General features: G+C 48.8%; 1 protein-coding gene across 1 annotated transcript in view; it reads right to left on the reverse strand.

Annotated features, from left to right (window-relative positions):
- The window catches only part of LOC147900091 (suppressor-like protein), a 41,359-nt gene extending 15,782 nt beyond the window's left edge, over positions 1-25,577 (reverse strand). Inside the window, exons 1-3 of the mRNA XM_087377497.1 lie at positions 24,324-25,577; positions 13,556-13,903; positions 12,361-12,512 (exon numbers count right to left, since the gene is read on the reverse strand). Of these exons, the coding sequence (XP_087233623.1) occupies positions 12,361-12,512; positions 13,556-13,903; positions 24,324-25,540 (1,717 nt within the window). The 5' untranslated portion in view covers positions 25,541-25,577. The remainder of the gene's footprint in view (positions 1-12,360; positions 12,513-13,555; positions 13,904-24,323) is intronic.
- Positions 25,578-26,156: the final 579 nt, after the last annotated feature.

A 26,156-nucleotide genomic window follows, 5' to 3' on the forward strand; every position in this document is an offset into this window, starting at 1 on the left:
GGGATTTGGTGAATAAAGCCTATTGGTAAAATGGCAATTGGCAACAAGTAGGCAAACCAGTTAAAATGCAAATCTTATGGCAGGTGCAAAGCATGGTTGGTTGACAAAGGCAATGCCCAGAAACAAGGCATAGATTATGAAGAAACTCTTGCCTCCAATTCTTTGCACAGTTGGTTGCCAAAAGGCTATGCCCAGAAACAAGGGATAGATTGTGAAGAAACTATTGGCCCCACTTTGAGAATGACTACCATTAGGTGTCATTGCAATGGCTGCACATTTTGGTTAGCAAATGCAGCACTTGGACATAAAAGCAATCTTTCTGACTGGGGACCTCCTGGAAGGTGTTGTGAAGCTACCCAAAGGCTTTTTATATGGCTTAAAGCAGGATCCTCGAGCCTGGTATGCTAACATAGATGTGCATTTGACCAGCAAGGGTCTTTGCAATAGTCCAACTGAAAGTCTCTCTAAGTCAAGAAGGAAGGGGGGGATTTGTTGATCATCATTTTGTATAGAGTGGTGTAGTTTCACGACTACAAGCCCATTTATACTCCCATGGAGCCCAAGGCTGAAGTTGTCCATGCATGATGGCAATGAACCGTTTTGATGCACTACATACTTATCCAATACTCGGCCCGATACTCAGTTTGTAGTGTCACAATTGAGCAGCTTTATGCGCAGCCCAAGGACACTACATTGGCAGGCTGTCAAGCATGTTTTCCAGTACTTGCAAGGTGCACAGCCATTTGGATTGTTGTTTCCCAAGGGAGAGCGACTTGCAGTTGCATATATACATAAACTGTCAAGCATGTTTTCTGGTAATTTTTTATTTTTTTTCCAAAGAAAGGAACCTTCTATTATTGCTTGAAAGATTTCATACAAGACAACAGCCCCGAAGGTGCTAAGTATGAAAAAACTGGAAAAGGCTGAAAGAAAAACCGGCATGTTCCAGAGAAGCCCAGCTCACTGCCTAGGGGGTCTTGGGAACTGGGGCTAACAGCCAAGTGGGGGGACTATACAGCCAGCGAATCCCTCGCGTAGTGAAGATGTTAGAAAACACCTGCAGGCCAAGCCTTGCAGAAACGAGCATGCCTCTCATAGTCGCCCTGGAGCCTGGAGTCCCACGCTCCCAAGTGGACCGTAGAGTGTAAATGATATCCTGCCAAATGGCAACCACATCACAAGACTGCAGCGAGCCACCCAAATGTTCCAAGCCGTGATGCTGGCTACCACCTCCCAAACACTGTCTTCCCTAGGGGAAGGAGGAGCTAGGGCGTCAGGGGGGGATGCCTCGTAGAGTGCAATCCTATGAATGCTCTGACCTTCCCTAGGGGAAGGAGGAGCTAGGGCGTCAGGGGGGGATGCCTCGTAGAGTGCAATCCTCTGAATGCTCTGACCCTGTATCCGGTGGAACGCGTGTCCTCCCTCTGTCAACCAAGCCACCGTCCCCCAGGTGTAGTCTCTGTGAAGACTCTGCATGTGTGTCATGATCCTGAGGGCTCTCATCCATATCCTCGCTGCGCTACAACAGGTCCATAGGCAGTGTGGGATAGTCTCCAGGACACCATATGAGCAGTAATGGCACTGCCCCTCCACTCGCATCTGCTCCAACCACGGGCCGATGGGCAAGCCTCCGTGGGCTGCCAGCCAGAAGAAGTAAAAAATCTTCCTCGGCCGCAAGCTGGACTACAACCGCGTCCAAAACCTGGAGCGAACATCCCAGGGCACTCTTTGGGTCTCCCAGTGTCTCTCCCTCGAGGGAGTTCATCTGAAGTCTCCTGCCAATCCGTGTGGTGTAGGAAAATAAAGGCACCTCATCTATCGTCTCAGCTAGGCTGCCCCTAGAGGGCCAGAACTACTCCCCCGAGTCCCACTGGACCTCCCTCAGGGGTCTACCCTCTGATAGCCAGAGGCACCATCTAGAGGCGCCTGCTCTAAGATACTGGGAGGATCGATGTGCCACTCCTTCCCCAAGCGTCCTACCACTCTGATCATCTGGCATTGTATCCCATCAAGACTCCCATCCATCTCAGGGTCACTCCCAGTGAGGGGCTACAGTAGGCCTCCAGGTCCTACACGGAAGAAGCCGGGGTGCGTGCTACTGCGCTGCATCAAAATCCTCAAGGGAACACCAGTACGGGAAAACTGCCCCAGCCATCACTGTCTCTCCAAATGTGAAGTCCTTCCCACCAGGACTCAGGAATGGCTAAGTCGATCTCGCCCATCCGCTGCCTACCCCTATCAGATGCGCTAGGGCGTCAAGCCTCGCCTCTACCTCCATAGGTAGTCTGCTCCAACAACCAAAAGACCCTGCTGGACCACTGTCCCACTATGGCCAACCAATGTGAGTCCGTTGCCCAAGCATACGTCCCTCCTAATCTCTGACCTCTGCGTGTCACATAAGGGGCTGACACTCGAACTCCTCTTTGCATCTGGGCGGAGCAGGGATGAGAACCCTTGCTAGTCTCTGCCAAACCCTTTGAAGACTCCTCATCAAGGGGGAGCCCTTCCTCGTAAGGGGCGCCTCTGAGAAGATCCATCTATGTGAAGGCTGCCACTGTCCCCCAGTGCGTGGGGTGTTCCTCAGAAGCCCTCTTGAAAACGTGCTACCATGAAGAAGATTGTATACCTCTCCATCCGCAATCCGTCTGGCTGCGCCTCCACATGCAGCAGCCCCCCCTGTTTGGCTGCGCTTCCCTGCTGGCTGTGCTTCAGCCGCCCCCGTTTGGCTGCTCCTCCCTCTGCTCCGCCCTCTGCCCGCTCATGTTCCTCCGCCTCTGCAGCTGCTCCGACCCTGCTGATCCGGCTTTGCTGCCCGCTGCAGCTCCTCCCTCCGCTGCTGCAGCTCCTCCGCCCGTGGCAACTCCCTCTCCGCCCTGACCCGCTAGCCTCTCCACCCTGCCCCTCCGCCTCTCGCTAGGCCGCTAGCCTCTCCGCTCCCTACCGCTAGCCTCTCTGCCCTCTCGCTATGCCCCTCTGCCCTGCCTGCTAGCCTCTCCACTCCCTCCCACTAGCCTCTCCCGCTAGCCTCTCCCGTAGCCTCTCCACTCGCCCTCTCGCTAGCCTCTCCGCCCTGCCCGTTGGTCAGGTCTCTCCGCTCCCCACCACTAGCCTCTCCCATAGCCTCTCCACTCTGCCCTGCCTCTCCGCCATGCCCCTCGCCTCTCCGCCCTGCCCCCGCTCACCTCCGCCATGCCCCTCCGGCCCTCGCGCTGCCCCTCCCAAGCTGCTCCTGTTTTTGCCCCCTCCGCTTGCAGCTCCGCCCTCCTGCAACCCCTCCTTTGCCCACTAACTACCCCCCCCCATAATGAATGGCAAAGGGGGATGAGGAGGACAGGGGACTAGGCAGGAGACCCTTCGGTCCAAATTCACATACGCAAGGAGATGGGGAAGGGGAACGATGACAAAGGGAAAACACAAAAGCAACTCAGCTTGGAGGACTTCAACAAACGTAGCAACCGGAGCGGTTTGACAGTGGACAACACCGCGGCCTAGAAGAAAGGGGACCACCAGAAGCCCATGCCGTTCACCACATCCTCGACCTCTATGGTTACCACCACTATTTCACCACCATCATCTGCCTCATCATCTACGCCACCTCTCTCCTCCCCCTCTCCTACATCATCATCACAGGTCTCCTCTCCAGTAGCCCCACCACTAGCCCAACCGGCCACGGCTCCACCGTACTTTTCTCTCATATCCCCTCTACCTCTTAGTTAGCCACCCTTCATCCGGCCTCGCTACTCCTACATACCACTTCCTCGCCCAGATCACGCTGTCCCCACCCCCCGTACAACCTCAGCAGCCCACCTTCATTCCAAATCCTCTCAAGATCCAGTTCCCACTTGGACCAGGATATCTTAGGCCCCCACCAGATGCTTATACACCGAGGAGCAGGCCCGCATTATACACGAGCAGGGCACCCTTATCCAGGGGCTTAGACACGATATCTCACAGCTTCGAGAGGAGCTCGGGACCTTGAGAGCAGCGCCTGGAGGGACCCCAGTCATAGAGATGGAGGCACAGATAGCCACGATACAGTCGGCTATAGCAGAGACGACTAGGTGGGTGCACGTGGCGAAACGGGAGCCCACAAAGGCAACCGTTTCAGCCGCCATACAGGAGCAGCAGCAAAGGGCTTCGAAGGCCCTCAACATATGGATACGAGGGATCACGCGAGACAGCACCAACACTAGTACGATGCCCATGAAGGAGGCGATCACCTTTGTGACCACCACCATGGGGGTCCCTGACCATGGCATAGAGGGAGCATGGCGTGTTGGGAGAGACCCTAACCGAGAGCAACCCCTAGTCATTCGCTTCAAAGATTCACATGCTCAACTAGCAACACTCTGACGTCGAGCCGCTCTACGAAAGCATCCCACCTTGTCCATGGATGAGGATTTGACACCACTACAGATTGAGGAGTGACGAGTTCTTCTCTAGCAGCGGGATGTTGCCCGCAAGGAGGGGAAATGGGCCGTGGTCCGAGATGGTAGGTTGTTGACCGACACCCGTCAGGCTCCCACCCGTACCCCCTAGGGGGACGGGGCCTATGAGATCAAGTTTCCGAGACCCTAGCTTGCACCATTTGGAACTGTAATGGTTCCTTATGGTCAGACCCAGGGAACTTCTCAGAATCTTACATAGGACGAGACATAGTCTTTCACACAGAGACACACCAGAGCCCAGAGCGTCCACTACCGATAGTCAGTGGCTACACATGGGAGTCAGCCTTCAGGGATGAGACGAGGGATATAGGAGGAGTTCAAGGATTAGGCGGGGTCGCAGTATTGTACAGGTCTTCCCTCACTGGAGCCATCTCCATTGAGAGGAAGGATGCACACTCCCGATTCATGTGGATCCGAATCCGATGCACAGCCACTCGTGACCTTTTCATAGCAATATGCTACTTTCCGCCACACACATCCCACTTCGCCAGAGTGGCACAAGAGGAGGGTGAGACATCGCCATATGCACCCTGACATCAAGATATCCAAGACCTTTCAGCCCACAGGGAAGTTCTCCTTGTTGGGGACTTCAACGCCAGGACAAGCACGCGCTAGGCACCACTCCTGGACTTTTGAGATGACTCTATCATGCTACCAGACATGAACCTAGACGGAGCAGGTATGACCAGGATCTCATTGGACCGACACGGGCCTGTTACACCATACGGACACGCGCGATTTGGGCAGGATGTATGATCTCATCATCTACAACGGGCTTGACCTGTGGCCCTCCTCAGGTGGTTTTACTTGCTTCCCACACGGGGGGGGGGGCACTAGTGTAGTAGATTACATCATGGGATCCCCTACCTTCACCTCATGTATCACCGACTTCACCGTAGCACCAGTCTCTCCAGGAGCTGATCACACATACCTATTCTTCACTATCGCGACCCCAAGGCGCGACCTGCGAGGGAGAGTTTGACCGAACTCCAATAGAGAAGCTTGCGTCGAACACTCTCAAGGACCGGGGCAATTTGCTGCTCTGCTGTAATGTCAATACCCACCTGGCATTCGAGGTATCTCGCTATCTGACCCCGCGGTATCCATCTGAAACCAAAGTCACTTCCCCACTCACGGATCTCCTATGTCTCCTCAAAGCCCGTGAAGAAGCCTATGGATTTCGTCCAGTTGATCCGTGCACCTGAGGCCTCACAATAGATAGCAAGGCACCTCTGACTCTCTCTAGACTCGATGTGGTGCCCTCAACATACAAGGCCGTGTCATCTGCAAACTCTGAGTCAAGGAGCTCCTCCTTCTACCTAATTGGGAGCCTCAACCCTGTGAGACCCGCCACCTGTGATCTTAAATAGTAGCCCAGAGCCTCCGCTACAAACAGGAAGAGGAAGGGAGCTAGTGGGCAGCCCTGGCGAACCAAGCGAGAGAGAGGAAAGGCCTCGCCTGTGTGTCCTCCGATGATCATCTGACTAGAGCTCCCTGCGCATAGCGCTGAAACTCCTTTGACCCATTTGTCTGAGAAACCCCATCTCCTCATAGTGCCCTCCAGGAATGACCACTCCACCCTGTCGTAGGCCTTCTCAAAGTCCAAGAGAAGGATGGCCAGTGCTGTGACTCCTCCCTAGACCAATCCACTGCCTCCCAGAACGTGAAGATGTTGTCCAGGATGCTGCGCTCTTGGACAAACCCAGTCTGTGTGTCATGGATCTAGGTAAGATGAGGCCGTAACCACAAACTCCAGACCTTGGCGAGAATCTTGTATGCAATATCAAGCAGAGTGATCGGCCTCCACTATCGAATATTTGACCTATCTCCCCCTTTCGGGATGAAACAGATCCACCCCCTGCACAAGGACTGAGGGAGAAGGCCTGTGTCGAAAATCTCTTGGCAAGCTAAACGGAAGGGGTTAGAGATAATCTCCCAGAAGTTCCGAAAGAAGGCCGGAGTCAAGCCATCCTCCCCCAGGCACTTCTGGGTCGGGAGAGCCTTGAGGGCTTCCCAGAGCTCCTCATCTGTGAAAGGCTCCTCAAGTCTGCTGCATAAGTCCCACGAGACTACTATCAAAACATGATCCCAAACTAGCTCTCGGGCCACAACACCAACTAGGATCATCCTCTCTATCTGAAAGAGCTGGCTATACAATTCGGTGGCCATGTCAAGAATCTCCTGCGAGTCAATGTGCATGATGCCCTGCGAGTCCCGAAGACGCTGTAGTTGTGTGCCGGTTGATCGGGACCCAGTGATCTGAAAGAACTGCTTTGTCATCTTGTCCCCCTGCTGTATCCATCGGGCCGGGGAGGAATGGTAGGAGAACTCAACCCGCCGCAGCTCTGTGTCTTGAAGCTCGAGACGAGCGCTCTCCAATCTGTCACTAAGCCACTGAGAAACTGAGTCCTGCTCCCTGAGCCTCTCGATGGAGGCGAGGTCTCTCCTCAAAGCCCGCTCTCGCTTCTGAAGGATCCTCCTCTACCTAAGGGCGTGAGCCTGCAGCTCCACACTGCTCCTCTGAATCGCATCGGCCACCCACGCAGCCCAACCCTCACTCGGTGCCATCTCTGAGTGCTCCCAGATCTCAGCCATGACCTACTGAATCTCCTCGTCCTGCAAGAGGTCCTCTGGAATGCGGACCCCCTTCTGGGGGAGACCTCGACAGGGCTGATCCAAGTGAAGTACCACTTGAGAGTGGTCGGACATCGTGGTACTTGCCAGAATCTCGGTAGAACCGCCTTTGTGTAATGCCCAGTCCCCAACATAGAAGCGGTCTAATCTCTCGAGCAATCCATCGTGTCTCCTCTGTCCAAAGGAGAAGAGAAGGCTACCAGGAGTCCTGCTGAACTCTGGCTCTCTCCACGGGTCTCTGCCACTGATCATGAAAATGAACAGCTCCTACGTGCTATGCTCTACCATCTCTGAGAATGAGGCGCCACCCTGCTTGTCTTCCTTAAACTCCAAGTTGTTGTAGTCCCCTCCAACAATCCAAGAATCAACATCCGGAAGACACTCTAACAGCCTCCTCCAAAAGGCCGGGCGATGCTGTCTACACGCTAGGGCATACACGTTCAGAATTCCAATCCTGGACTCTCTCGTCCAAACTCCCATCCAAACTGCCCGTCCTAGAATGAGCTCGCCTTGATTGTAGACCTCTGAAGCCAAAGTCTGTGAGACTGAGATGCAAACCCCTCCGCTCCGTACTACTGCGAGAGACCACTCCTCTGGACCTCTCCCTGGGAGAAGGTGATGGCGTCGTCTGATTTCTGCTGCTGAAAACATGTGCTCATGAATCATAAGGATGTCCACTACCCGCCCTACGACTGCCCTCTGCAACTCCTACCAGAGCATCAAGTACTGCGGCTGACTACGAACACGGTCATGGAGCCCGTGTACGTTCCAGCTCGCTATGGTCCAACTCATGAGGATGGGGGAGTCGGGAACAAGGCTCTCCTGTGAGTGGGTGCCTGTCCTAGAAAGATTGCCTTGTGTGATTTGTAGGATCGCTTAGGAGAGAGAGAGTGTAGGTAGCAAAAGAGTCGATGATAAACGCCTTAGCCGTCACGTCAAAGTTGGATAATAAAAAACAAAGGAGTACAAGGTACAAGTACCTAGACCTAGGACTAAGTGTCCTTGGTGTCACATAGGACTAAGTGTCCTATGTGGCCTAAAAGACCTAAAAGACACTAACACTATAAGTGTCTTTATTTATGCCTACAAGGCTCATACCATGGCCTATAGGGCATCACTAGAATCACCAGAGGATGGCCTACAAACCCCCCTCCATGGGATGGGCTGAAGTACTCTGGAAACGTCTCAAAATACCTGGTATTTTCTGGTCATGGTGGCACATGTTCATCCAAAAGGATATAGCCACCTATGAATGTACAAGGGATGTCAGATCATGTAACAAAGGGAACCAAGTGTAAAGCCTGTCGAAAGACTTCGAACTTGGGACGAGGAAGTGTCTTTGTAAACATATATGCTATGTTGTCCTCTGTGGGAAGATAGGACAACTCTATGTCTCCTGCTGACAACCGCTCCCGAACATAATGATAGTGAACTTCAATATGCTTGGTACACACATGAAACACTGAGTTACACGCAATGGCCAAAGCACTCTGGCTGTCGTGTAGACAATAGCCTCAGATCAGCCCCAGAAACAATATTCCACAAATGCTTTGCAACTAGAATATGTTTCATGAGATAAGACCACATCGGATAGTTGGTGCCATCCAACTTATCATCTTCACGAAGAACTCCAAATAAATCTTGATTGTTCCCAGCCATAGCAAATGTGATACCCTGAAAAAGACCTGAAAACCCAAAAGCCTCAAGGCTATCACTGCAAAAAGCTGGCTGTCCAAAAATGACAGCAAATATCTGCAAATTTCTCACCCAAATCAAAGGGCAAATGCAGATCTGACCCAAATGTAACTGTAGCAAGCAATGTTCACTGCAAAAACAGCAAATCTGGCAAAAGCCCCAAATTTATTGAGGGCAAATAGGCCAGAAAGAGGGCAAATACAGAAAAGCCCCAAATTTTGCTGAAATTTTGCAAATGTGACCCAATGTATGCGAATCTGACTCAATGTCTTGCAGAAAAGACTCAATGTCTGAAAATCTGACTCAATGTCCTGCAAATGTGACTCAATGTTCTCCAATCTCTCCCAATGTATTGCAAACAACAAGAGATTGCAGACCAAATTCCAAAGCCCCAATGTTCTTGCAAGAAATTGCAACCAAAGAAGGTGAAATGAACTGAAAGCCCCAAAAATTACCAATGTCCTGAATGTGACTTTGTACGTGCAAAACATGTACGGAGATCTCGAGAGAAGTACTAGCTGTACGGACAGCTCAAGTACCAGATCAAGTACACCATACGATGTACGGTGTGCGACTGTACGGTTGTACAACCGTACGTTGTACCGAGATCTGAAGTACTACAGTTGTACAGAGGCTCCCATGTGCAGGTATGGAAGATGTACGTAGTGCAATACGATCAGTACGGACAGTACGACGATGTAGGTACCGATCTGTACGGTGGCTCTAGTACGGAACACATCGCAATGAAGTACAGTACGGCACAGTATTGAGTGCACGTCCAGATTTGTACGACGACGCAAGTACATACTCAGTTACAACAAATGTACGGGCAGCTGCAAGAAACGTACAATATCCGTACGTGACTGTACGGACAATACAGACAAGAGGCACAAGAAGCAAAGCTGGGCTGATACCATTGTAGGATCACTTAGGAGAGAGAGAGTGCAGGTAGCAAAAGAGTCGATGATAAACGCCTTTGCCGTCACGTCAAAGTTAGATAATAAAAAACAAAGGAGTACAAGGTACAAGTACCTAGACCTAGGACTAAGTGTCCTAGGTGTCACATAGGACTAAGTGTCCTATGTGGCCTAAAAGACACTAACACTATAAGTGTCTTTATTTATGCCTACAAGGCTCATACCATGGCCTATAGGGCATCACTAGAACCACCAGAGGATGGCCTCCATGATTTTGCCGGGGGTTTGGAGGGCGAGTAGTCAGTGTTTGTGCGGAGTCGTACTAGGGTGGATACCGGCTCAATACAGATCTTCCGTGCCTTCCGTGCCCACTTCATCATGAAGGAGGCTTCTACCCCGAGCAATTCGACGCACGTCTGGAGGGGCCATAAGTGTGCATGCTCCACCTTTGCCTCCATCGGCAATCTGATAACTCCTGTCACCAAACCATACACTGGCTCCTCGTGCGTGAAGCTCAGCTGAAAGTTCACCTCTGCGCCATGGGCGTACCAAAGATCTAGTCCCTGTGGTCCCATCCACTCGTCCATCATGAGCATAATCTGATTACCCAAAATAGCATCAAACACCTCCGGGGACCACTTCTCCAATCCTATGGAGGCAAACGAAAATCTCCAAATAGGGTGTGTCTGAGATCCCACTGCACTGATCGAATCCCCCTTTCGGGGCTGAAGGACCATGAGCGTGACCTCCAATGGAGGGTATGAGTCCGGAATCTCTGGATAGTTCCAGAGTTCTAACCTCCAGAAGTCCCGCCGCAAGGGACGCCCAGGCTGAAAGTTGGGAGTTGCTGGCCGGGAAGACGAGCCTCGTCCCTTAGGATCCCTTTCTGAGCGGGCCTGATGCTGCGATGAGGAAGTAGAAGGAGGCATCGTCGTTCCCTTGCCTGATGGCAGGGGTGTCGAAGCGGAAGAGGCTGCTACTGAAGCGGAGAGGGGGATGGCAGGAGAGTGAGAGATAGGGACGCGGCGGACAGAGGATGGGGGGCGGGTAATGAGGGTAACCATAGAAGGGGGGAGTGAGGGGGGGGGGGGGGGGGGGGGGAGGGGGCAGGGGGAACCCTGGGGAGGAAGAGGGAAGTGAAGAGGAGAAGGGGGAGGGGGGGGGGGGGGGAGAGGGGGAGGAGGAGGGAAAAGGGCAACCACAGGCCCCCCCTGCAAATCAGGCTCACCGGGGCTCTGGATCGGCTCCTTCACGGCCCTCATTGGGCTAGCGGCTGCGGCTTCCGCCATTGCCGCATCTGAAGCTCCTGGGGCTCTCTGCTGCTGCAAGGGTGGGTGTGGAGGCTGAACTTCCAAAGCTGGAGGATCGACTGGATGGACGGTGGCCTCTACTGCTGGGGAAGGTGACTCCTGCTGTTCCTCTTTCGAGGCCTCTCGGTCAACCCTGTCCCTCTCCCTACGGTTGGCCCTCTGTCTGCGACGTCTGCGCGCCTGCTTGCTTGGTTTCTTTTTCTTTTTAATCTGTGTCCAGTTCCCTTCTGAGGGGATAACCCATGGGGTCTGGGACTCCTACTGCTCCTGCCTGAGAGGGCGCTGAACTCGGGCCTGCTGACTTTGCCTACTCTGTGGAGGAGGGGGGGAGGCACACGAGGGTGGCCACGAGGGCAATCTCTGGCGAGGTGACCTATTTGTCTGCAACGAAGACACTGGCTTGGTAGCCCGGAGATCTCCACCCTCTGGCGAAGTGTGCCCCCTTCCAAGGTCTCAAGAAAGATCAGCTCTGGGAGGGACTCCGGGCTCTCCACCACCAGTCTGATCCTAGAGACTCCATCATCTACTAGGACGGAGGCAGCCGTCTCTGGCGGGGACTCGAGCACTGTGCCAAATGCCCGGCCCATGGAAGGGAGGATGACCCGATACTCCTTGGGGAGCCCTAGGAAGCGGAGTGTAACCGAAAACCGTGGAACATGGTGTGTCGTATCCATGACCTCCACTGTGAACCCATGATACCAAGGAAAGAGGTAGACAAGGTGCGGGCCAAGGAGAATGGAGCTCTGCTCCACAAGTGTCGAGGCGGTGTCAGGGGAGCTTAACTGGGTGAGGAAAACACCTTGTCCATAAATGGTGACCTCCTGGATGTAGTCACCCTCTAATGTCAAGCTCGCCTGGATCCACTCTTGCACCTGTCTCCGTGTAGGCGTGAGGCTCACAATTCTGTCCACAAGCGCCTTGTCCTGGAGGGACTGGACTGCTTGATGTACCTGTTGCTTGTCAGCTGGGGAAAGAAGAACCTTAACGGCTGTGGGAGTCGAGGGTGCTCCCATAGAGCCCCTCTGGCCATACCAAAGGTCACCACCAAGATTTTCTTTCACCGTAACAAACACGAGTGCTCCCGCTGCAGGGAGGCAAATGAAAAAGGGACGAAGCGAAGAGGCGGAGGAGAGAGAAGGAGAGGGCAGGGGGAGGAAGGAGGGAGCAAGGGGAGGAGGAGGAGGAAGGAATGAAGAAATGGAAGGAGGCGGGAGAGGCGGGAGAAGAGGAGAAGGTGGGAGGAGGCAAAATGGCAGAGGGGGCGCGCTGGTGGGAGGGCAGAGGGGGCGCGCTGTAATCACAAACAGCATTACTCAAATTGAAATTACAGCGCTTTAAAGATATCAAAGAGCATACCAAAATCCAAGTCTGAAGAAGACGTATCCATGAACTCTTCTCCTTTCTTTGACTGGAGTGACTCCACATTTGAGCCAAAAGCTGATTTGAGCTCCTTCATAAAATCTTCCATCCTTATAGAAATATGCTCGTCATCATCCTTAGTTTCATCACTACACAAAGCAGCACAATAAGATCATGTGCCACTTTAATTAAAACAGTCAAAATACTTCTTCATCGTTCAACCCTAAACTAAGTACGCATCACCAAGCAACAGTTATGTACTCTACCCATAACAGCACACTGACTATATGCTTGAACGTTTTGAACCAAAATATCCACATGAAGATAATGTGTCAGTGCTCATTGAGACATAGAAAAATGGTGTGTAAAATCTCACATTCACCTCTAAACATCAAAGCTCATATGCAAAAAAGTATTCCCTACTATGTAGTAATTTGATCACTTAACTATTACACAAGAGGTGTAATCCAAGGAAAATAATGAAAAAAGTACACATTGTCTCAGATATGAAGTCTATGGTGCATTGGCCTTAGGTATGTTTAGAATGATTGAAGAATAGCCCGTTTTTCTTTAAGTTTCAAAAGAGAGTTTGATTGAGTATGCTTGTGCTTTCTAAGTTAGGAATGTAAGTGTAAAGGGTCCATTTATATTTTTATGTTTTAAATGAGAGAGAGAGAGAGAGAGAGAGAGAGAGAGAGAGAGATTTTATTCCTGTTTTTTGGAAGATTATGTTTCTTAACTTGCTTGTTTATTTTTGCTTAGTCACCTTCTTCCTTTCTTCTTTATTTCTTGTTTCCTTTCTCTTTTGTTTATTTGGCGTATTTTAGTAAGCAACTGGGTTTGCCCAAGAGACTCCGCGGGTCTTTAGAAACCCAGTATAGCTGCTTATGCTTAGGCACTGATGACGACATAAGTGTTGCTTTGCTTGCTAAGTATGTCTTCCTTTTGTTTTTGTTTACCTCTTTTTTCTTCTCTTTCATTTTCTCTTTTATTTTATGTGTAGAAATTACGTATATTCCCTACTATGAACAGAAGGCAGATTCTGCAGAGAGGTAATCTAACCACAAAAGCAAAAGAATAAACTGCATCATTCCATAGTTCAACGCCAAGCACCATGAAGGACAAGAAAGGCTTGAAGAAAGAAGAAATAGGGAAGAACGCACACAAAGAAACTATTCATATATGTACATACTCATCACCAGGAAGCTCTGCTCCTTCAAAGCTTGATATGTTGTTGATGAAGGAGTGCACACTTTTTGCCACATCATCAGTATTGAAGTCCTCTGCTGTTTCATTAGTCTGTGAGGAGCCTACATCATAGTTTACATGAAGGTCATGTTTTTTGCACCTTGCTCTTTCAGACTCATACATATCCATTTCCTTCTGCCTTTCAAGCATAGCATTCTTTAGATCATCTTCTCCTTGGTAGAGCCACAAATCATCATCACTTTTCAATTCTTGTGAGCTTGCAAACTCTTGCATTGAATGTGGTAGCGCCAGAATTTCTTTTATACGCTGAATCGGAGCATTTATAGCTGTGCTGCAACAAGACATTGCCAGTAACTCATTGTGAGTCTTCAGCTTATGAGGCCTTAATGAGATCAAGCACAATAAAACGTAAATGCTTCTGTCTTTACCTTTTGCATGTGCCGTGCTTTGCATTCTTTTATCTATTTCATATATTTCTGTGCTTTATTTTCTCCTCAACATGGAATACATATTTCAAAACTAGCTGGCACTTGCTAGCAAAACATTAGTAATACATTGGAATTAAAATCAAGGCCATTACGGGAGTACCCTATGGTAGTAGGTTCCTCTATCCCAAAAATAAAGGGGAAAAACGTGTTAGGAACAGAGAGCATTTTGAACATCTTAACTATGGCAAACAATTTCTTCCTATGGCTAAGAATGAAAGTGGACATAAGCCCATACTGATGGGGGGGTGAGAATACATGTCCCAAGAGTTTGTTAATTTTGTAGCATCTCGTGGTAATAATTCATCAATGTACAGTGCCATACAGATCACAACAAAATGGTATATACCAGCCAAGTACTCAAAAGATTATTATCAGTAGAGATTTTACCTTTGCTGAAAATTCAGTTATGTCATTGTTGGACTGTCAAAAACAGCCAACAATCGTTGCTTCTAATGTTTTTGATACATTGCTTCCCTTGTTCAAGTCTGCTTCACACTTTGATAAGTCTTTGGAGACTCAAACTCAGCCACTAGTGACACGACCCCGCAAGATCTGACCCTATCACTGACCTAGAATCTCGTCCTCAATACAACCAGAATCATAGCACAGGTGCCTCGATCCTCCCGACCACCCCCGAGCACATGGGCTACAACTCGACTCATCCATAGGACCGTATCTAACCCAGGCGTCCCATACCACCTGAGCCCGTCCAGAGGACCTTCGATACACCACCTATGATCCGCCATGTAGATGGCTAGAGTCCCGGCCTGGGTCCAAGCCCCATCCATCAGTTGAGGAGCGCTCAACCGATCTACACAATAGCACTAGCCCTCCCTCTATATAGAAGGAAACCCGCTATAGATAGCACAATGCTATGAATAGCTCCCTCCATATAAAGCGAGCACTATATATGAATCAATCTCTATATATAGCAATCTCGGCTAAAAATAGCCATCCAGCCCTTTGCTATCCTGTAACCCACGTTAACCTGCTATCCAACCCTAGGTACACCATGCACATGACAACTAGCATGTGACTTGCAGCCACAAAAAGATCCTGAAATTCAGCCTGAATTCCCCCAGGGTACCATAAGAACAAGCAATGACCAAACAGAGGGCTGTTATAAGCAACAAAAATGAGCCCCTAGATGGCTGTTAGAAGCATTAAAGGACATCAAACAAGGAGCCTTTGTCTGCCTGCACAAGAGCAGCTTCTCGTCACATGCAAGGACACTTAGTGGAGGTTGCTTTGATTCCTACAGCTGACATCACAATGGCACTTGGGAATCGTGTTACTTGGCTGAAGGCAAGTGTGCTATAGGCATTAAGTGGGTATGTGAATCCAAAAGGAAATCTGATGGCAGTGTTTACCGCTACAAAGACCATCTTGTTGCAAAAGGTTATGCTCAGCAGCAAGGCAGAGACATTTGCACCTTCTTCACACATTACTACTATCAGTGTGTCATTGCTATTACAGGCCATCACCATTGGCACGTGCATCAACTAGATATCAAAATGGCTTTCCTTTATGGCGACTTGCATGAGGAGGTGTACGTCACTCAGCCTCCTGGTTTTGAGATCAAAGGATATGTATGCCACTCGCACAAAAGCAAGCACCCTGGGCTTGGTATGCCAAGATACATGGTCATCTTCTAAGACTCGGTTTTCAAAACAGTCCTACAAAGAACACTCTTTATGTCCACAAGCGTGATGCAAACTTGCTGATTTTTATACTATATTAACCCTATGCTTTTGACTGGACCTTCTACTCCAACATATTATAAATTTTAAGGATGATTGATGCTGCATCAGCACTTAAAATGACAGACTTAGGCCAGCTTCACTGCTACCTTGAAATTCAGTTTGCTTATGTTGAGGGGGTATTATGACGAGTCAATCAACATACATTGGATAGCTCTATCGAGATTTCAATTTGAGGAACTTTAGCACCTGGTTCCGTTTCTCCTTGGAAGATGTTGCTGAGCCTTTTGATGTCACTCTCTATGAGCAGGCTGTTGGATGCTTGATATATTTGTGTCACACAAGGCCTGATCTTCAGCATGATGTTTCCCAGTCACGTAGATTTATAAGTAGTCCCAGTACATAGCATTTGGCAAGCGATGAAACACGTCTTCAGGTGTACTTAAAAGGCACTCAAACCTTGGGCCTTCTTTATGGTCCAAATTCTTCACTTACTCTGCATGCATTTATAGACAGTGAATGGGCAGGATGTTATGACACTGGATTGTCAAATAGTGGCAGCTATTTTAGGCTTGGAGCTTCATGTATTTCTTGGTTCAGCAAAAGGCAGCCCACAGATGCTACTTCTAGCTATGAAGCTCAATACAGGGCAGCTTTATAGCTATTGTGGAAGATAAAGAGCTCCAGGAACCACTTGCAGATCTTGATGTTGGTCTGACATTTCCAACACTATCTACGCTGACAATCAAAGAGCTTTGGCCATTGCACTCAACTTTATGTTTCATGCACGCACTAAGCACATTAGTTTCAGTATCATTACATCAGAGAACCACCATTAGCAGGAGATATTCACTTGTCTTATGTTCCATTTGTTAGGTGATATTGTAATCCTTGTACTTCCATATGTTGCTATATCCTTTTTGATGAACATGTGCAACTGTGGCATACATTCCATGTATCTCAATGATGTTTCCAGAGTACTTCAACCATACCATGGAGGGGGTTTGTTATGTTAAACTTGATCATTCCTGTCTGTATATTAGTGAATAAAGGCTTCTATGTGGGTGTGCCCGCCCAGAATATTCATCCTCTCTCAGGGTTTAGCCAGGGGACATTGCCACAGTTAAAGGCTAGGTGAAGGACTATTCATAATCCTAGGTTAAGGGCTCGTTTGGTGGCTTACCAGGGTCAGATTTGGCCAGCCAGTGCAGACACGGTTAGGGCCAGATTTGGCCCAACCAGTTCGGGTGACCCGACCAATTTGGTTGGGTTAAACCGACCAGAACCGACCTAGTCAGGACAGGTTACAACGACCAGCCTGCCAAGGCCAATCGGGTCAGTCGACTGACCTAGCAGATCCACCGGCACAGACAGCTTCCCTTTTAAATAGGCACTTGGCCCTCTTGTATTTCACTGATTCCGTGGAGAGGTTCTCAGATCAAATGCTGAGTTTTTCCTGAGGTCTCTTGCGTAGTTCCATCTCTTTGCAATCACAATTCACTGCTGTCTCAGTTCACATATCTGCTCTCTTCGCATGTTCTGCTGCAGGTGACAAGGTATCGGAGCACAAGGTCGTGTAAAGCTTTGGATCAAAAGAGCGTATGGGGCAAAAGAAGGTGCTCCTGCTTTCTGAAGGCATAGACGGTCCGTGCAAAAGAAGAACCATTGATGAAGGTGTTGGAAAGCGTGGACAGTTTAGGAAGAAGGCAACTTGCTGAAGCAAGTGTGTTGCAGGTGTGGACAGCAAGGAAGACGAAGATTCTTTGAAGCAGGTGTTGCTGTAGCAGCCTCTTCTTTCTTTCTTCGTTCCCACCCACCCTCTCTTCTCCTTTCCCACCCCACCCTACCTTCTCTTCTTTCCACCCACCCTCGCTTTCATAGAGCAAGCTTCCGACCCTGAGATGGCAAGTCTATTGGAGATGGCTAGGAAGTCAGTGAAGGTCCTGGTTCTTCCCATATTTCGTGTAGACCGTCAGTTGGATGGCAACAACTACGGAGTATGGAAGGTCATGATGGAATCAGTCTTGCAGTCATACGACTTGGCTTGTTGGAATTGTAAGGCCAGGCCCAAATGCAGAGCACCTTGGCATTCTTGAGCGAGGTGAGGCGACGACCTTGGCACAGTTGTGGGATCAGCTCAATGCTCATTTTTTGTTGTTCATTCATTTTTATGAATTGTACTCCTCAAGTAATCGACCATGCCAAGCACATGACGCTGGCAAAAGAGATTCGGGATCATCTGGTGTCCATCTACAACAGGGCCTCCCTGATGAAGCATGTGTCCTTGGAAGTCCAGATGCGCGTGTTGAACCCGGCAAAGTCAACAGGCATGCGGAAGCATCAATAAGTTCTAGGCAGTTCAGCAAGAAGACTTTCAAGCAGGGAAGGAGATCTCTTCAGAGGACATGGCCAGCATGCTGTTGTCCTGTCTCTCTTCACAGTATTCAGCATTTTATTCTTCCCTCATCACAGTAGGAGGCTGAACACTCTCACGTCGGAGGAGATTGTGCCCATGGCTCTTGATTAGAAGGAGCATTTTCAGAACCCTCCACAAGGCGTAGGGTCGGAAGCTTTGGCCGCCACGCAAGTGCAAGGACGGAACAAGAACAAAGGAAAGGGTAAATGGAACTCTTCTCCATCCACATCCTCAGAGAAGTAGTCCAAAGCTGAGAGAGAGATGCCTTCAAGGCAAAGCGCACGTGTAACAATTGTGGCCAAAAGGGTCATTATTGGAGGGAGTGCACTCAGAAGCTTCATGACAAAGCTGCAACTACTCTCACAGTTGGTGACTCACGGGAATTTTGATAGTGGAGCTTCCAGGCACATGACACCATCTCGTGAGGTGTTCAAAGACCTTTGGTAGAAGTCAAGCAACACCTTCAATCCAAGACAGTTCCACTATTCCAGTTCTAAGAGAGGGAAAGCTAGAGATCATTCCGGATGGCAAGGAGGGGAAGTGTTTGTGTGTTCCTTCACTCAGCTTCCGTTTGTTAGTTCATTAAGTTTGTAAAAATGGGAAGCGTGTAGAGTTTGAAGAAAATTTTGTGGCAAAACGGGACAAAGTCATATGCCAGACCAGGTGGACAACAGAATCTACAAGCTCTCTCCTCTCTCGTCTATCATAGGTACCCCTCTTGGTGACTTATGGCACTTTCCATATGGTCACCTGAATGTGGATACGCTGCAGCGAGCCTTTCTTGAATACATGGTGGATGGCTTGCCCAATGTGGGCAGCAAGCAAGGACGACGTAGTTTCTGCATCCGAGGGAAGCAACACAGGGAACGTCATTCCAAAGCAGGCTACTAGGTGGGCTTCACAACCTCTAGACATGGTTCACAGGGATCTTTGTAGACCTATGCAAACCACCACTCTAGGTGGAGCTCACTACTTTATGCTGCTGGTTGATAATTTCAGCAGGTTTACTTGGGTGTCTTTCTGGCGTATAACGACCTAGCCTTTACACAATTCCGAGAATGGTGTGCCTGGTGGAAGGAATCCAGATTGTCCATGAAGGCTCTACGAGCTGACAAAGGAGGAGAATTCTGCTCCATGCTTTCTAATGATTTTGTGTAAAAAGGGTGTTTGGAGGGAGCTTTCAAATACAGGGACTCCTTTCGAGAACGAAGTGGTAAAACGGAAGAGCCGGGCCATAGGGGAGCTGGAAAGGATGATGCTGGAGCATCGTAATCTTCCCCGCTCTCTTGGGGGGAGGAACTCACAAACGGTGGCACATACGTTCAACCGGTCTCCAACGATTGCAGTTCCAGAGGTAACTCCTTTTCAGGCATACTTTGGTAAGAAGCCAGATGTGTCCCAATTTTAAATGGTGACCTGCATCAGGAGGTGTATGTGGAGTAGCCTCTAGGCTTTCAGGGTCCTAATTCACAGGGTATGGTGTACAAGTTAAGGGGAAGATCCTCGGGCTTGGAACCAAAAAATCGATGCTTTCTTCCTACGGAAGAGGTTTAGGAGATCCTTGGCTGATCCGTGGCTGATCGAAAGTTGTATTTCTCAAGGGAGAAAGCTTGGTTACCGTAATCATTTTGTATGTCGATGATCTCACCTTGATGGGCAGCCATGTGGAGCATATTGCTACGAGGGGGTCTTCTCCATTTTTTCTTGGGCTTCAAGATATGGCAGACAAGAGGGGGTGTTTTGGGTCCCAACAGCGTATAATCATGAGCATTTGGCATGGAAAGCTGTAAGTCTCCCAACACCAAGCTGTCCCAGCATGATCCCTGTGACTCGTGAGCGGGAGGATGCATCATTGTACAAGAAGCTCATCGGCTCATTGATCTGGCTGCTCAACACCCGATTGGACGTCATCTTTCCAGTGCAACTGTCAAGCTCCTTCATGCAAACTCCTCTCAAGACACAATGGGATGCAGGATTACGGATCTTACGGTATCTACAGGGTGCAAAGGATCCTGGACTGTTTTATGATGCAAGAAACCAAGAATCTAGCTTCGAGGATGGAGCGACTCCGATCAGAGAAGAGATACCAGACACGAGGCAGTCGACAACCGGTCATTGTTTTACCCTTGGTTCCGCAGGCCTACCATGGCCTTGTCATCAACTGAGGCCAAGTATTGGGCTATGTGCGCAGCTGCTGCCAGGTGGTATGGCTTCAGAGGCTACTTGGAGAAATAGCGTTCCAGTAGAAAGATCCTACCGGCATCCAAAATGACAATCAAAGTCATATAGCAATTGCTAGGAATCCGGTGTTTCATTCCCGGACCAAGCACATCGAGGTCAAGTACCATTTTGTCCATAAAAAGATCTTGGATGGAGATATGTTGTTGGCCTTTTGCCTCTACCACAACTGCTTGGTGAACTAGGTTTGATTCAACATCCAAGAGCTGAGAGAGGGTGTTGACATTGGTCATCTCCAATCTCTATATTAGAAAGTGAGGGCTTCTATGTGGGTGTTCCCACTCAGTGAGATGTGTAGATTATTGATCCTTTCTCACTGTATCTGCAGGCTAGTTGGGGGTTAAGCCAGGGCACATTGCCATGGTTAAAGGCTGGGTGAAGGACTGTTCGTAAGCCTGGGATTAAGGGCTGGTTTGGTGGATTACCAGGGTCAGATTTGGCCAGCCAGTGCAGACAGGATTGGGGCCCGATTTGGCCAACCAACCAGGTTGGGTGACCCGACCAGTCTGGTTGACCCAGTCAGGTTGTCAAAGTGCAGCGAAATATGCGAAAAGAGAAGAGAGAGCAGATATGCGACTGAGACAGCAGTAAACTGCAATTGCAAGGAGTGGACTGCGCAAGAGACCTCAGGAAAAACTCTGCGTTTGAGGAAACCTCCACGGAATCAGTGAAATACAAGATGGCCAAGTGCCCTCTTTATAGGAGGGGCTACCCCAACTGGTCGGCCTGCTAGGTCAGTTGACTGACCCGACTGGCCCTGGTGGGCTGGTCAGTCTAACCCATGTTAGATCTAGACCCTGGTATATCCTTGTAGGGCTAGGACACTTAGTTCTAGTTAGCTTTCAGTTCATACATACCTTGTAGGACTAGGACAGTTAGTTCTAGTTAGCCATTTGGGGCAGTTAGGCCAGTTAATCATCGTACAACTATTAGGACTTCTAGTCCTACCCTAGTCTTACACCAGGGCTAGCTATTATGTTGACTTGTACTTTCACTTTGTACAATCCGCAATAGATATACTGTTCATGTCCATCCCTGTTTTGCTGCTCTCGTGCATCCCAACAATTTTCCATATACTTTTGCCTAGTATAATGCAGTCTAATTCAGTTTTTGGTGACAACTTGTCAAAAAATGGCTATAAATTCTCATTTTAGTCAAATCTTTGGCATTATTTGGAGCCATATATTCGCCCCAAACTCCTCGGGGGCGACAAAATTTTGCCAAATTTGTGAAATTTCACCAAAAACACTCCATCTCTCTATCTCAACCTGTAGGAAGGGTCAGCTCTTCATCTATAGTTGTGTTCTCAACCTTTTGGGTAATGGATGTATCTCAGCCAAACGGTTAATAAACAGTTAATGCTGTCTACGGAGCAGGGGGCAGTTGCAACCCAATCCCGCATTCACTGTGAAACACTCACATATGCAAGCACATGAGTTTATGTGCCTTTCAGTTCAGTACACACTTCCCCATCTACAATTAGATAATGGGTTAGAGTGAGAGTATGCTAGCTCCCTTGCCTGTTACACTAATCGCAGATCGTTAGCCAATTGGGGCTAGTAGCCCATCTATCAATGACCCTTCACGAGTCTTTGTGCTATTGGAAGTAGCGAAAGATGATGGATGCCAAGTTAGCTAGAGATGGGATCTGGTGATATAAGCTGGGCCTGTTGGAGACCTTCAGTCAGGTGTCAGCCATCCAATTCCCTGTTCTCGAATCACAGGTACAGCCGGTCTATATACTTGCCCCCTGTTCCACTTTCAGCAGAAAGGGATGTCACAGGCATTTATCTGCCTAACCCTAGGGCAGCCACCGGGTTTGCCAAACTCCAAGAGCAGCATCAGGGATCTGCAGCAGCCTTTTATAGATTTAGATCCAGTATGTAAAGTCACAAACCAAGTTGGGTCTGTGGATAGACTGATTCTGTCTCTGGAACTGGCAGTTATAGACCAGTCTGTGAAATGGCAGTTACAGGAGCCTTCAGAATGAAAGTGCAATCAGCAGCAAGCAGCACTACCTCAGCAGCCAAGGCAGCCCCTCAGCCTTCAGCTCCAGCAGCCTCAGTCTCTTCTTCCCACATCAACTTCTTCCTAAGCAGCCCATGCAGCTTCCATAGCTCCTTTCTACAGTGTCCTTTCATGGCCACAGTCCCAACAGCCCCAGCCATGATTAGCCCAGCATAGCATCATCCCTATAGATCTAGCCCCTTCAATGGGACCAAGATGTATCATGTAATAGCTCAGCCCCTTCATTGATGGAAACCAAGAACTGTATAACAGCGGATATCTGGTGATTGCCAAGCCCAATAGAAGCAGATTCTGTCCACCATCAACACATGCTGGACGACGGAGACCTGTTGCTGGAAATTGTCGGTGGGAGTCTAAGATAATGTAACAAGATCAAGCTGTACACAATGTACAAGGGAGAGTAGAGAGGATAAGGCTACCACGACATATGCATATCAGTGCAGTGCATGTGTGGTAATTGATAAAGCAAAGGACATCCAAGTTCCAACCTTGATGATTGGGGAGGCCCAAATCTTTTGAGCAGTAGAGTTGATACCAAACACTCAATACTTCACAAACTTTGAGACCAAACTTGGCAGAACGATTCTACTTTGATTGACTGCAGAACTAAACAAACTAGGAAAATAAAGCACTGTATTATGTCAGTAGATCATTCGTCCTACAACATATTCCAACAGGGCTATTCTTTCAGTTTCTGGTCTCCAAGAGCTCTCCAATCCGAAGGGAAGATGACTGCACCACGCTCATTCTTGACACTTGTAGCGAAAATTTCAGAGAATTCAACCTAGCCAAGAATTGCGTGCAATGAAAGACCAGTTCCCTGATCTATGTACGTATCTATTTAGAGACTGAATGGAGCGCTCAGAAAAGGCTTGAGGTGGCTGCAGCTAGTGCATCCTTGTTCACTTGAATAGGGACTGTCTGAAGCTGTAAAGCTGGCCATAAAATGTAGCATAGAACTGTGCAAAACTGTAATGGGCAAGAAATCTACCTCCCTCTCTCACTAGCAGTGTGCGTACTAACTACTGGGGTGTGGAAGCCTGGATGCTAACTGAGGACGGAGAGACAAAGAGAGACCGAGCATTCAAAGAGGAGATCTCTGGATCCAAGATTGGGGTTAAAAATTTCAAAATATGAAGCCATACAATGTACAAAACCTAAAGGACAAGAATACTTCTTGTTGCATTTACCAATTTTGAATTAGTTTTCTCAAAATGGCTATCCATAGAATGATATCTATTTTGATATATTTGCATGGCCCTGAATTTGATTAACCTATGTTACAACTATTGACCCACTGATGGAACAGTGCACACTGTTCATAACAAGATATATCCATCTATGAACCGCGGCTAATGAATTTTCACCTCGACAATCAAATATGTGTTCTAAACCTGAAGACTGCATGCTGGTCTTTATCTATCGATAGGCCTAATGCCCAACAATGGAGATTCTCCACATTTAAGCATTGACTTTATACCCAAATAATTAAATACCTTCAGAAGCTCAACATTCCCACTAACTTGTATTCAAGTGTACAATCTATGATTGTATACTAATATGTCAGCCCCGTTTACAAATATATTTTAGGCTTACCGGCCCACGTCACACATGTATATAAAACAATTTGTACACGTGGCAGTCCATAGAGCTCCATGAATAAATGCCTAATAGCTCGTAGGAAAATTACCTAATAGCTCGTAGGAAAATTATCCAACGCATATGGATATGTCATATATATCCTCTCTGAGCTGCTTCTAACTATCGGATAAATTAACTGGTAATCCTCTGTCAGAAGAAAATAAATTAAACTATTCAGCTTAGATTGTTTTCGGATTATAATACAATCTAAAAATGCAAATAGGAAGCCTAGAAGAATACCTCACTCTCGAGAACAGACTTGTCTGTCGATAACGTGCCCTAGCAAGATCCATCAATTCACGATATTCCTTTGATCCCTCCAGAAGGCCCCTAAAGTAGCCAGTCCGCTGTAAGCTGGCCAGGAATGCTTGCCATCCTACATCCTTGTGTGATAATATCTCCCCCTGCATTCTACCTTGGGACTGTCCATCAGAAACCTGTGACCCAGAACCATTTCGCTCCCAGTACATCATCTCAAAGCCACAAGACAACTTCATGCCCAGCTCTGCTTCTTTGTAACGAGGGTCGGAAAAAGGAGGCATTGGATAGCAGCGAGGAGCTTGGAAGGTTTGTTGTGTAAGTTGCGCATACATGGCTCTAGACATACGTACGATCACATCCACCATTTCCGCATGCTGACCATTTGGCAAAAACTGTTGCATTCGTGAAGCAGCTTTCATAGAATCCAAATCACGATCATAGAAGGCCTCAACTGCTAACGAAACTAACTGAGGCTCGTGTTCCAGTATTTGAGCTACAGGAAGTGGAACTCTGCACACTGCATCGTGCATATTGTTCTTGCAATTTTCACCAAAGCTTCGCAATCGACGTTGGATAGCTTCCTGAACTGAATCAGCTGCTCTAGTCTGCACGGCTCCGCTGCTTAATACTTTAATAGCCTCTTCAACAGATGGCGTCACAGGCAGGTGGTAGAGCTCAGCTGGGGAGGTCGGCAAGGGTAGAATGTGAAGGCAATCCTGTCGTATAAAAACACGATTCCAGCTATTCTCGGGCTTCAACCATCGCGGAATCGAATAAGCTGCCTCAATAAGCAAAAACTCTCCGTCGGTGTCCCAAACTCGGATGGAGAGGGCAGGCAAATGCCGCGAGATGGCAAACAAAAGATAAACCACGAACCATTCGTCCTCGACGTTGTCGCCATATTTGACCTTTCCGTGAAGATGAAGCGGCAGGGAAGGGGGAGGAGGAGGAAGCTGGTCGTCGGGGGTGGAAGGGGGAAGGCTACAAGGGCAGGGGCTATGGGAGGAGGAGGGATGGAGGTGGAAAGGCTGGTGCTGCCAAATGTAGCCATGGACGAGAGGAAGGGCGATGTCAAGGCAATCAGATGAGAGGCGGAGGAGGTCTGAGTCGCCATAGCCATCGCCAAGAAGCTCAGGGGGAGGGTAGACGGAGAAGAAGACTGTATCGTCTGGGAATGGGGGACGCTTGCCCGCCATAGCCAAAACCCTAATTTCCTGAGACAAGCTTTCTTTTATGAAGGGACGTTCCAAGTTCGAGTAGAGAAGAAGAAGGAGCTCAGACAAGTCAGCTGCCCACTTGGCCCACCCACAGCTTGCCACGTGTCTCTTTTCCTAACCCCTTTCCTCGCCCGTCGCTGGATGGCCATCAGGTCTGCTGTCCATCTGGTGATCAAATGGCTGGTCTCTCTCGCAAGGAGCTAGTCTTACTTTTTCAAAACTGATCTGTCTGCAATGTGTGGGATAGCAGGGCGGCAGCCGTCTTATCCAACCGCGCAAGTTTTTTTGCCTAAGTTGTCTGCAATGTGTAAAGTGCATGATCTTCATTGGTCCAGCAGCCCTTCACACATTTGGAAGGATGGCCACAAACCCTGCCTAAGAGGTCAAACGGCATATTTGCTGTTTTCAGCCCATGCGAGAGGTGTTCCCATGCACAACCCCTAGAAAATTGATGCCACCTGCACCTCACTAGAAATAGAGAACTTGTGTTTCTACCCTGGCATTTGGATGCCCGATGCTAGAAATGGTCTCTGCACTTTGGAATCTACCAGAAATGGCAAAATTTCAGGACTGCACAGTAGGGAACGCTACCTAC

The sequence above is a fragment of the Dipteris shenzhenensis genome, chromosome 7, assembly GCF_047967505.1.
Source record: "Dipteris shenzhenensis isolate YYH24624 ecotype China chromosome 7, Dip_SZ_1.0, whole genome shotgun sequence".
NCBI lineage: Eukaryota > Viridiplantae > Streptophyta > Polypodiopsida > Gleicheniales > Dipteridaceae > Dipteris > Dipteris shenzhenensis.